General features: G+C 40.4%; 2 protein-coding genes across 2 annotated transcripts in view; one reads left to right on the plus strand and one right to left on the minus strand.

Annotated features, from left to right (window-relative positions):
• Window positions 1-343: 343 nt before the first annotated feature.
• loaf (low-density lipoprotein receptor domain containing lost and found) overlaps window positions 344-10,040 on the plus strand; it is a 135,500-nt gene continuing 125,803 nt past the window's right edge. The window contains exon 1 of the mRNA XM_074085192.1: window positions 344-481. Within this exon, the coding sequence (XP_073941293.1) occupies window positions 412-481 (70 nt within the window). The 5' untranslated portion in view covers window positions 344-411. The remainder of the gene's footprint in view (window positions 482-10,040) is intronic.
• LOC141426337 (maltase A3-like) lies at window positions 990-6,819 on the minus strand. The gene is made up of 7 exons (XM_074085186.1): window positions 6,633-6,819; window positions 5,899-6,078; window positions 5,453-5,589; window positions 4,904-5,166; window positions 3,474-3,663; window positions 1,875-2,252; window positions 990-1,451 (listed from the first exon to the last, which is right to left on the minus strand). Exons 1-7 carry the CDS (start codon window positions 6,772-6,774, stop codon window positions 1,116-1,118), a joined length of 1,626 nt encoding a protein of 541 aa, XP_073941287.1. The 5' UTR covers window positions 6,775-6,819; the 3' UTR covers window positions 990-1,115.

Here is a 10,040-nt window from a genome sequence, read left to right on the forward strand (position 1 = left end):
AAAATATACTCAAGAACCTTCAAGAACATAATATAGCCGCCGTTAAGTATTGATAACTTGGTAGGTTTGTATAAAATTGCATAAACTTTAAAAATAATAAAAGACGAAATACATTTAAATAAGACGTTAACCTACCAATCTATAGATAAATCCATCAAAAAAGTTCCTCTAAATTAAAAGTTCCGTCGAAAATTATGTCAAATGACAAGTATGTCTTTCGTTCATTATCCTTTGTAAACATTATGAATTTTGACACGTTCTCGTATTACGTTATCTGTGGCCACGTTCCATTTTCCATCCACTAGCACACCCTCGGAGCTAGCAACCCTTCGCGCATGCGCGTTGGGCTGGTCGATACGCTGTCGGCGTCAGTAAGCGGCGCGCCGTCCTGCGAGCGCGCCGCCCGCCACCATGCGAGCCTTGCTCGTACTCGGTATCTTAGCTGCTGTGAACATCAGCCATGCAGAGAAGAGTAAATTCTGTAAGTAGACCATTCTAGAACCTTCTGGTGCATTCCCTCTTCAATAGCCCTTCTGTCGGATAAAAGTTGACGCGGCAATTGGCGTTCAAGCGCGTTCAGTGTTCTTTTCGGTTTAGATATATCGCCTGTAAGTCTTATTAAAGCATGTGAGGAAGTTTTGTTAATTTTACACAATCCCTGTTTTTTCTGTACTCCGGTAATATTATGTCGGTTAAAAGTTAACGCGGCAATTGCTTCTAAGCGCGTTCTGTTCTTTTCAATTTAGGCATTTGGGCGCTTGTTAATATTGTCGAGGCATGTGGGGAAGCTTTAATGGTCGTGGGAAGGATATGGGGTCATCAAAATCTATATTAATCTTAACAGCAGTAACATTAACAGGTGAAACAGTGTACTGTATGTAGGCTACTCAATTCAGTGAGACAAGATTTGGGTCTTGACCGGATTCGGAACACTTAAGATTTTTAGAAAGAAGTTATAGCAGTGTTTTTGCTATATAAAGAAAAAAGCGTTTCTGTTTTATTAGTTTTAATTAATTTGTAAACAATACAAGATTTATTATCATTAAAAGATAAAATAACATTTCGAACAACAATTTATTTGATACCCGATAACCTCTTACCCACGCGTATTTTGTCTAGACATTACTGAAATACTTGTTGAGTTTCTGCCATCCCTCGCTCAATTTACTCGCTATTTTGTCCACGGGGCCTGGTCCTCCACAATGCCGCGGGGCCCCGGCCAGGAGTATGGTCTCCCCTGGCCCAAGTTTAACGGTCTTCTCTAAGTTGACGTGAGATCCAGAGGAGAAGCTGGAACCAGCAGAACCTATGGCTACTGTCATTGTAGTCGGGAGACCTGGCATCCTGGAGAGCTGGACTTCAGTCTGGCCCTTCCCTAGATTTGACACCACCAGGAGCGAGCCGGCACCACCCCATCTTAAAACTGCTAAGGCATCCCCAAGGCGTTTTATCTGAAATATAATCGATATTTATATTTGAAGTACGCCTTATACTTTAATTATGGTACTATGAAAAGACTGAACTAAGCTTATTGAGAAAGAGAGACAGAGAAAGTTAACACGCAAGTATTCTTCTTCATTCAGAATAGTTAAGAAAGCAAGTAAGCTGCGGTGATTTCACGGCTGTGTTATGTATGGCAAGAATAGTAAGACAGCCGGTAAATTATTTCTAAGCACTTTAGACTGGCAACGCGTCTGCAATTCTCTGATGTTGCGTGAGTCTGTGGGCGGTGGTGTTCACTTACCATCAAGTGACTATTTTGTTCGTTTTCTATCCTAATTCAAATTCAATTTAAGAGTATACTTCTGCTCTTCATTAACTTTAAACATCCTACAAATCGTCACATTTCTGAAATTAATTTACTTTATGATTACCTCAGCATGAGGTCCAATAGCTGGCGACTTCCTCATTGCCGCCGCGATTTTGACGACTCCAACATGGCTACCTTCATTTGAGAACTGAGTTTTGGCGTTAGCGTATCTGTAGTTAGGAGCTAAAGGCAACCATGGCTCTCCAGCTGTAAACCCAGCATTGGTAGAATCATCCCATGGGAAGGGTGCAGCTGATGGGTTACCAGGATTAGGCCAGCAGGCTTCCTTCGAGGCCCATTCGAGGATAGCATCAGCAGCGCCTAGTTCGTCTCCTTGTTGAATTATGGCGGCTCCGGGTAGAATGAGGCTTAGAAGATTGATGGCGTCTATCATGTCGCTGCCGTATCTTGATGTGATACGGTTTGCTTCCGGTGAACTTGTCTGCAAGAAGTTGGGAGTTAGTAGGTCACGCAAGACTGCATGCGAGGATGTTGTGGATTCAGCGGGAATAGATACCTAGCACATCTAGTTATATCGATAGATATATATCAAAGTCAAAGTCAAAATATCTTCTGAACCTATATATACCTTCTGAATTAGAAAAGTTGAAAAAGTCATTTCAAAGTTTAATATCTTGGTTAAACTAGCTCTCGATTAAAAAAATACATCGCCATTGGTTCGTCCGTTTGAGAGCTACGATGCCGCAGACAGATAGTCAGACAGACAACGATTTCAAACTTATAACACCCCTCTTTTGCGTCGGTGGTTAAAAATACATTATAAACAGGTGTGCGATAGTTAAAAGAAATTTAGAAAATACTCATTAACTGCATATAAGTAATGTAACGTATAAATTAATTATGCACTCCTTTACCTTCCAGAACAGAATCCCAGAATAAACTTTATATTTTCCCCAGCAATTCTCTAATTTTCTCCAAGTTGTTAAAAATATCAGCGTAAAATTTAGGAAAATAAAAACAATTTATCAAATACCTAAATAGTGAAATATAACTAAAATGTCAATGTGATAAAATCACAATTAATTCACAAAATGTGATAATTACGTTTAGGCTTCCTAAAAAGCCTTAACCTCATGCGCTAGCGCGCTTAGTCGGCTGACCTGTGGTTATTCCATAATTAGGTTGTTTAATTAAGTTTCAGTTAACATGAAAGCGATCTGACTCTGACCTAATATACTTTGGGTTTTTTAATCCGTCAATTTATCGTCGTATGAAAAAACTCTATTCGCTTTGGAAAAAACAACCGAAGAGTGCGAGTAACTATAACAAGCAAAGTGCTCCTGAGGTCCCCTACCTTTGGTGTTCGTTTGATCCACCCGGGGGTATACACCCTGTATAATAATATGATATTTGGTATCGGTGGTAGATTTTTTTTGACATTCATAAGTGCTTGTTATAGCCTAAATTGAATAAAGTTGAAACAATAATATTCGAAGTAAAAATACAAGGACCAAATATTATATGAAACATTTTCTGCGAAACGAAATTCTATGAAATTTCTGTCTGCGAAAGAAGGGAACACCCCATTTTCTGGTATTATCCCCGAGACAGTGCGGAACGTGGGAGGCCTATGTCCAACAGTGGACATCCACGGCTGATATGGACGTCCTATGTAATGTAATAGGTGGAAACCATAACGCACTTGCCAAGTCGGAGCCATGTATTGAGGCGCATTCAGCAAATCAGCATAGAATGCCAGAGCTAGTTGTGGAGCCGAAGTACTCCTTGATGATGACAGAGCCGAGCTGATCACGCTGTTGGCGCCTATGCTCTCGTCACCATAATAATTCGCAGCCTCTTCTTGATCTAGAGAAGATTGGACTAATATTACCCTGAAAAAGACATGTTTGAGTAAGGGATTCAGAAATTTAAGTCTACAGGGATAGAAAAACACAACAGTATACAGGATGGCTCATTTAGATCAGTCAGTATGGAAAGTCTGTAACTATAACGGTGGTGTATGGTTCTGTCATTGATTTTAGTTACAAGAAAAACTGCATTCATACATTTTAATAAAGCTTATATTCAGCTCGGGAATCGAAACCGGACGTTTTGTAAAATAAAACTTACATTATTAAAGAATATGAAATATAACACATTTTATTTATTCGAGACACCATATGTTTCATAGTAACATTGATTGCTTATCTCCTACACTACCGATATCCAAATAGAAATGTGTGAAAGTTTTTTTCATCACACTTGCTCGTAAACATTGTCGTAACACGCAGGCTACCTTGGTTGCAACCCCCCAAATAAAACCCTTGACCTTAATGTGCTTGTCATGAAGCCCGTGGTCGGTAAATGAGTCATTGCCGGTACTAATTATCATGCCATGAAGCCCAAGGTCGGTAAATGAGTTTGTTACTGCATGGCGCGCTGCTGCTCCGTGCGCGCGCTGCACACGCACGCCATGCACATGCTGCGGATTGCCAAGAGCGCAATCTGCGGTATCGGCAACTTTTGATAAAATATTAGTTTTTCTTTTACAAATGTACAATTTTACTCGCAAATGTGATGAAAAACATTGTATGTCGCACGGGCGGTACTAGAATTACGAACATCGACTCATTAAAGCCCTCAATCTTCGACTTCGGGCTTCTAATAGACTCTCGTTCGTAATTCCTTATTTACCGCCCTTAAGACACAATGTACTATTTTTAAATGTATGAATACAGTTTTTCTTGTTATTAAAATCGATGACATGGTTCCTAAAAACAGATCTTCGTATGTCTTATAGTTTCAGACTTTCCCATATTGATCGATCTAAATGAGCCACCCTGTTACACACAGTTATTAGACGAAGATAATGTACATATAATATATTGTAACAAACGCTTGTGGTTGGCACCCTTTGCGATTTAATTAAAAGTTGTTATATAACTTAAAGTAAAACTTTGCATTGAGTCGTAATATCTTAAGGGTTTGTTTAGCCTCTTACATACTCGTAGAGGATCGTGGGTTCGATCCGGGTCTCGCGTCTTTGAACTGATTAAAGTGTATACCGGTGTGGTCTATATCAAGAGCAAATTTTTTATATCCAGTGATAATAATTATCATGATACAACTTACGGAGTTTCCAAATTGGATCCCCGTGAGCATGACATAGCTTCAGCAACTAGTTTCCTCAGGAGCTTCAGTCCACAACTCTGTGGCCTGAAGTCTGGGTTAAGCACCACTCCGTCCACTCCTCGCCGCAGCCAGGCGCACTGAGCTGATGCCATCGCTGCTGATAATCCTTCGGAGCAGAGGTTAAGCAAGGATTCATTGCCACGCACAGCGAAATACGCTTTGCGGGTGTCATCGTAGGACCATTGGTCTACTCCTTCTTCCAGCTAAAAGGAAACAATGTATTGGAAAAGTTGAACTATCTTCGACATTGTCATTCAAAGTTCGATATCTCAAAAACGGCTGAACCGATTTTAATAAAACATAGCTAAGAACCACCGCAAGAAAACCCACTTTCACGTGAAAAAATCTCATTGAAATCGGTGCGTCTGTTTGAGAGCTACGATGCTATACGCATACAGACAAACATTTGGCGTCAAATTTAGATATAACACTCTTCTTTCTGAGTGGGGGGGGGGGTTAAAAACGAAGATGCTTGTAACTGTGTCTTACCGGAGGGGGCTGGTCAGCAGATCCATCTGTCCAGACGACCCAGTCTTCGAAGCCATTCACTCGGTTGGCGCTGGATGTGAACCATTCGGAGTCCACACTAGCTGTCTGGAGCTGCAGTGTTGATACCACTTTCAGATCTATACAGAAAAATGGAGCTAATTATTGTAAAGTACAGGTCAAACATATCTTTACACTTGTAGCTGTCACTTTATGTTTGAACTTTGGTATAAAATTGTCAGATGGCATACCATGGCAAGGTAAAGATATCTTTGGCCTCAACTGTACCAATATTTAACTGACCAAAATTGAAATCATAATCATTACCCTGAAGACGTCCATTGATCAACAAATATAAACAATGACAAAATATAAAAAAAACCATACAAACAATATTATACAAGACATGTAGATGAGTTCTCCTCCATGCAGAGTTGAAGATAACTTACCTAATTTCTTTGCCTTTTCTATAAGACCATTGAACTGGTCCAGGCCTCCATATCGCTGGTCTATGCCCGCCAAATCTATAATTCCTGGCTTGGCACAGTCTGGACTCTTCGTACTAAGGGATGAGAGGAGGACAGCATCAGCTCCCAAGGCCCTGATGTAGCTCAGTTGCTTCGTTGCGCCTAAAATGTAAATGGAGTTTAGAATAATCTAACTAACTTAGAAAAGCTGAAATCTCCCGACATTGACATTTAAAAGTTTAATATCTCATAATAGGTTATGGTTTTTTGGAAAACCACGACTTTGTCACTTCAAAGTTCAATATCTCAAAAACGGCTAAACCTGCTTTGATGAAACATGTTTAAGAACCATTGCTAGAAACTCTGCTTTCAAATAAAAAAACCGCATTCAAATCGGTTCACACGTTTAAGAGCTACGGTGCCACAGACAGACACATAGACACACATAGTGGTCAAACTTATAACACCCCTCTTTTTGCGTCGGGGTTCGAAAAAAGATTTGCTTACAGTAACAGAAAAAAATGTTGTTGTAATAACTTGAGTGACTACAAAACTAAGGCCTACCTAGTTGCTAAAAGTTAGGTGATGTCTTACAAAATCTGTTTTGCAATATTATCATTTTTTTGGTTCCTAATTAGTAAATTTTGGCTAAACGTCAAGTAGTAGCTATCCTTTTTTTCAGTGCAATAACAATGGAACGTAAAAAATCGACTAACCTAGCAAATCCCCCAGCCCGTCTCCATCCGAATCCTTGAAAGAGTCCACCAGGACCCGGTAATATACAGCGCTGTTCCACCAGGCGCTCTGGCCCAGGGTCGTCTCCAACAGCAGCAGGGTCACGAGCGAAGGCAGCCACATCGTTATGCGCGTAAACACTGATTGAATGACTGACCTTCCTCTTGTAGAGATGTGCTGATAGAATTAAGCGGTATTAATGTAAAAAAACTTGGATGTATTTGAAAGGATCGGATTTCTAATTGTTAATAAATAATTTGAACATAAAACTAAGATTGGTTTTTGGAATATTTTTGTATTTTTTATTTCAACTCCAAATGTTTGTTACTTCACTTCCATTGGTAGTTTGTTATACATATCTGCACTCCCTTGACATAATACTCCTTTTACCGTAGCCAGTTTAATGTTTTAATCATTTTAGTTTGTTTTAGCTTTAATACAAATTATATTTGTGTGAAGGACGCAGCAGGGCTACTACGAAACTCGAAACTCGAAGTTCGTGTCGTGCGATCCCTCTGACACTTATACTATTTAATACGAGAGCAAGAGGGACCGCACGACACGAACTTCGAGTTTCGTAGTAGCCCTGCAGATTCTGTGTGCTTATGGCTGTATTATGTTAGGTACACTAGCCTGTTGTCCGGGATTCCGTCCGCGTAGAATTCGTTTATCCCTACCCCGCGGGAACTATTAAATTTTCCGGGATAAAAACTATCCTATGTCCTTGCCCGGGTCTCAAACTATCTGTGTACCGAATTTCATCTAAATCGGTTCAGTGGTTTAGACGTGATTATGTAACAAACATCCAAACCTGCAAACATCCATACATGTTCACAAACTTTCACATTTATAATATTAGTAGGATAGGATAGTCTCGTCTTTCGTACTTTTGTACGCGTCCTCTAATCGTTTTCCCAAACACAAGTCTTGTTCATGACACACATGTATATTAAAACCGTCACAAACTCATAATGCTGTAGGGGTCGTTAATAACCCGCTGCCAGAACCTTGCGTTTCTTGTGGACTCACGGTGCCCGCGACCCCCGGGGGTTGGAACCCCGGGGCCCCAACCCCCGCCCGGCTCCATTACCCCGAGCCGGTCAGAAACAATCGACGAACGACAGAAGGCCGATGAGTGATGGCGCGTATGTATATCTACTGTCACCAATTTTATGTTGTGGGTAACTAACGAAAAATTGGCTTTTAATAAAGTGTAACGTTTAAAGCTAGAAAGAGTAACGTTGTTGTTATGGGTTAGATTGGATTAGACTACATTATTTTCATTTATATTTAAGTTACAATATTTGTGATAGAAACATAAATGAATCATGAATTACGTACCTACCGAAAAACACTTTTTCAAGAAATAAAATTGTTCAAAAAAAAACTGACCGAATGTTGTGTCTTTCTGTTGTGAATGAATGTAACTATCTCTTTCTTTCTTTAACTTTTGATTGACTAACACAATTTACATTAGGTGCTTGAACTTAAAGTTTGAAAATTTGTACAGAATAGGGCTTTCTTTGATCACGTAGATAGTACACAAATCTGTCCTAGATTTTGAAAAAAATCCACAGAATTCGGAGTTCTAAAAAGGGGCATACCTACATACCTACTATAGTAGCCAGTAATTAAAAAACTCCAACACTAAGTCGGAAGCCGTGGTGGCCGAGTGGTTTGACCTATGGCCTCTCAAGCAGAGGATCGTGGGTTCAAACCCCGGCTTGCACCTCTGAGTTTTTCGAAATTCATGTGCGGAATTACATTTAAAAAAAAAATACCACAAGCTTAAGCGTTAACGGTGAAGGAAAACATCGTGAGGAAACCTGCACAAACCAGCGAAGCAATTCAATGGTGTGTGTGAAGTTCCCAATCCACACTGGGCCCGCGTGGGAACTACTGCCCAAGCCCTCTCATTCTGAGGGGAGGCCTGTGCCCTGCAGTGGGACGTATATAGGCTGGGATGATGGGATGAACACTAAGTCAAAGTTAGAGCGCCTTGTAATAAAATTGGAGTAGTATGTTGCAGATATAAGTAGTATTTCCTTGTAGTTATAGATAAAACTTTACGACACCTTTTTTTGTACGTGTTAATTATTAGTCCGTGCCGTGCTTAGAAAAAGATGGACTCATCTCTTCTCGTGGTTGTCGTAAAAGGCGATTAAGGGACGAGGAGCTACTACGAAATTCAAAAATCGAATTTCGTATCGTACCGTCACTTTCACTCTCGTTTTAAATAATATAAGCATTAGCGGGACGGCAAGACACGAAGTTCGAATTTTGCACCTTGTAGTACAAGACGTGAGGCCGTATTTTCTAAAGCGCTGACGTTCACGCTCGCTGTCCCCATCTCTTTCTACCCTCGTCTTATACCGTGTAACAGAAAGAGGTAGTGAAAACGATTGTGATTCCACGTGTGTAAGGCAACAAAGCCTCTGATGTAGGAGCTCTCTATTGCTGAACTACTCGTAATTCTTTATTACGAACTTCAGACTCCAGCTCTGCGGTGTGAAGGACAAGGAGAAATCACACTATTTTCTCAAGAAAGTCTTTATGAAGGTTCACTATTATCCCTATCCGTCGACCATGACCACTATGTCAAGAGTTTTGAGAGATTTGAGAGTTAAAGTTCATATTTCCCATTTTGTTATTATATCATTGGCATAATTTTACTTGATTACCATTATAAGGTCGTAAATCTTACTTTTTGTAACTATTTTATAGGATCGGGCAATTAATTATTATTATATTTAGCCTATAATTGTGTCCCATTGCTGGGCAAAGGCCTCTCCTCTTGACTTCCACATCTCCCTATCCAGAGCTATTATTTGGCCACTCACTCAATTCCGCGTCCAGGTCATCTCGCCATCTCCGCCTCGGCCTGCCTTGCCGTCGGTGCCCGTCATGTGGTACCCACCATGTGGCTTTGTGCGCCCATCTTTGTGGGCAATTAATAAACAGAATAAAATGGAAAAACTAAAAAAACAGCGAACTTTTCTATTGCGGTATGGCTAGCCATCAATAATTAATGTTTTTCTGTAGAAAAATGGATTTGCCTATTTCATCTGATACCAAAAAATACTAACCGGTATTAGATACGGTATTACCGGTATCAGTGGCAGGCCGGTAATTGCTGCAAATGACAGGCGAGCTAATACGCGTATACGCTCTGTAATTTAGACTGATGAGTCGAGCTCGGTTACGCGGTTTAGGTCAGGCGCAGACGGTGCGGCGTGCCGTGTTCTATTTCGGATATCAGCTGTGCCACCAATTTGGAGTGGCAGGCTTTTATACTAAGAGTTTTTGTTGTAACAATAGATTGCGTTGGTGACTAGCTGTTGCCTGTGCTTTCACTGGCGTTAAATTAGTTTTTTTTTGGCTTAAAAGGA

This window comes from Choristoneura fumiferana, chromosome 3 (genome assembly GCF_025370935.1).
Source record: "Choristoneura fumiferana chromosome 3, NRCan_CFum_1, whole genome shotgun sequence".
Lineage (NCBI taxonomy): Eukaryota > Metazoa > Arthropoda > Insecta > Lepidoptera > Tortricidae > Choristoneura > Choristoneura fumiferana.